At 66.1% G+C, this 1,907-nt stretch overlaps 1 protein-coding gene across 1 annotated transcript in view; it reads right to left on the bottom strand.

Moving 5' to 3' along the window:
- The window catches only part of RHBDF2 (rhomboid 5 homolog 2 (Drosophila)), a 22,710-nt gene that overhangs the window by 5,774 nt on the left and 15,029 nt on the right, over positions 1-1,907 (bottom strand). Inside the window, exons 6-9 of the mRNA XM_014531737.1 lie at positions 1,780-1,906; positions 747-875; positions 275-393; positions 6-117 (exon numbers count right to left, since the gene is read on the bottom strand). Coding sequence (XP_014387223.1) covers positions 6-117; positions 275-393; positions 747-875; positions 1,780-1,906 — 487 coding nt within the window. The remainder of the gene's footprint in view (positions 1-5; positions 118-274; positions 394-746; positions 876-1,779; position 1,907) is intronic.

Genomic DNA, 1,907 nt, shown 5'->3' with positions numbered 1-1,907 from the left:
CCCACCACGCCCAGGCCGTAGTGCCGCTTCTGCCGGTCGAAGGCAAAGTGCTTCACCTTGGAGGCGATGCGCTTGCCGCGCTTGGCCACCGGCACCGGGGTGCGGCCGTACTCCCTCCTGCTGGGACGGCGGCTCTCAGCCCGGTGCCCACCTCACGCGGCCCAGGAGAGACCTGTGGTCTGGGGACCCCCCCCCAAGATCCCCGGGCTCTGGGGAGTCCTTTCCCAGCTCTGCCACCTCCCTCCTCCTGCAGGAGGGGCCGCCCAGAACTCACAGAGAGACCTGCACCCCGTCGGGGGAGACGGGGGAGGCCGAGCGTGGGATCGCCCGGAAGCAGCTGGCGGAGAGTGGGGGAGACTCAAACACGTCGTCGGGCATGGAGCTCATTTCTTCCTGGGGGGGGGGGTGGCGGACACACAAAGAGGCAGCGTGAGGAGTCCTGGTCCCCAGTTCTGCCCCCGCCGCTCAAGTCAAAGGCAGGCCAGGCAGGCGCGTCGGGAGGAAAGTAGAAGGTGCGTGTTGGCCCTGGCCGTGACTTTTCTGGGGGACACCCTGCCCCACCCCCAGGTCCTCGCTCTGACAGAAAAACGGGGACCTAGGAGCGCCCCAAGGTGGCACATCCATCCCACCAATGGGCCTTTGGGTCCCTCAGGGGCTCCTGGCAGGGGATGGTCAGGGCCAGGTCACTCCGCCCAGCTCCCAGGCCACCCGGTCCCCTGCCCCGAGGGCCCGCGCCCCATGCTTGCCTTACTAAAAAACGAGGAGTCAAATGTGTCTGCCCCATCGACTGCATCCTCCTCCAGGAAGCTGGGGTAGGCGAAGCTGCGCTTGACCACCCGGCACCGCGGCCCAGCGGCATCCAGCACCGAGCGCCCCTGTGCACAGGGCCGAGGCATGGGCATCAGGCCGGGTTGGGCACCCCCAACACCAAAGGGGCCGTCAAGCCCTCCCTCTGGGGATAGCGCCTCGAAGGTGCGATCAGCCCAGAGCACCGAGGGCCAGGAACACGGCACTGGCTTCATAGCCCTGGATGCATCATCCTTCCCCCACGGTTGGCCGCTGTCTTCTCTCTGGCCACCTCCTGTCCTCTGGCTGGGCAGCCAACACCCACCACTCACCTTTATTCCCGAGACTCGTGCCATCTCTCCGAGGCCTGGCTCCTCGGCACGGCACACTAGGCCCTGCCCATCTTTCTGATCCCATCTCCTGCCATTGTAACTAGAACCACATGGACCCACCTGCTGCTCCCCCAAAGGCCACGCCCCCTCCTACCTCCGGGCCTTTCCGTCCCTGCTTTCCTGGCAAACTTTTCCTTATTTTTCTGGGCTCAGCTCAAGTGCCTTCCCTGACACCAGCCCTTCTCCTGGGCAAGTTGGGGCAGCTCCTGCTCTGGGCAGGCCCTCCGCTTATCACACCGAACGGTGCCCTCACCTGGGCTGGGCTCTCCCGGGCAGAGAACTGGCTCATTTCCCTCTGCAGCCCCCTTGCCCAGCACCATCAATGGGCTCAGTGAACAGGTGAGGAGGGCTGACGGCACATTTCACTTCCTACTTTCCCAGCCCATCGGTGCAAAACCAGTTTCCCAAGCCAGAGAGCTACAGGGGCGCAGGAGGGAGTCGGGGGCTGGGACGTGGCCCAGCTGCTGGGCTGCAGGCCCTCCCTCTGCCCAGGGGTCCCAGGCATCCACTGCCCTGGGCACAGAGGGAGGCGCCGAGGTGGGCTCTTGGGGGCTGCTGTGGGGAGCGGGAGGGAGAGTGGGCAGAGGCAGGGCGGCCTCACCTTGAGGAGGGCAGAGGCAGCTTGAAAACTCATGTGGGCCACAGACATCCTCTTCCGGCGGGGCAGGTGGCCAGAGCGGACGCTGGTGAAGGAGGTGAGCGACAGGACCCCGGGGGTCAGCGGTGGGT

This window comes from Myotis brandtii, unplaced genomic scaffold, assembly GCF_000412655.1.
Source record: "Myotis brandtii unplaced genomic scaffold, ASM41265v1 scaffold825, whole genome shotgun sequence".
Lineage (NCBI taxonomy): Eukaryota > Metazoa > Chordata > Mammalia > Chiroptera > Vespertilionidae > Myotis > Myotis brandtii.
This window is presented reverse-complemented; position numbering and strand designations above follow the sequence as displayed.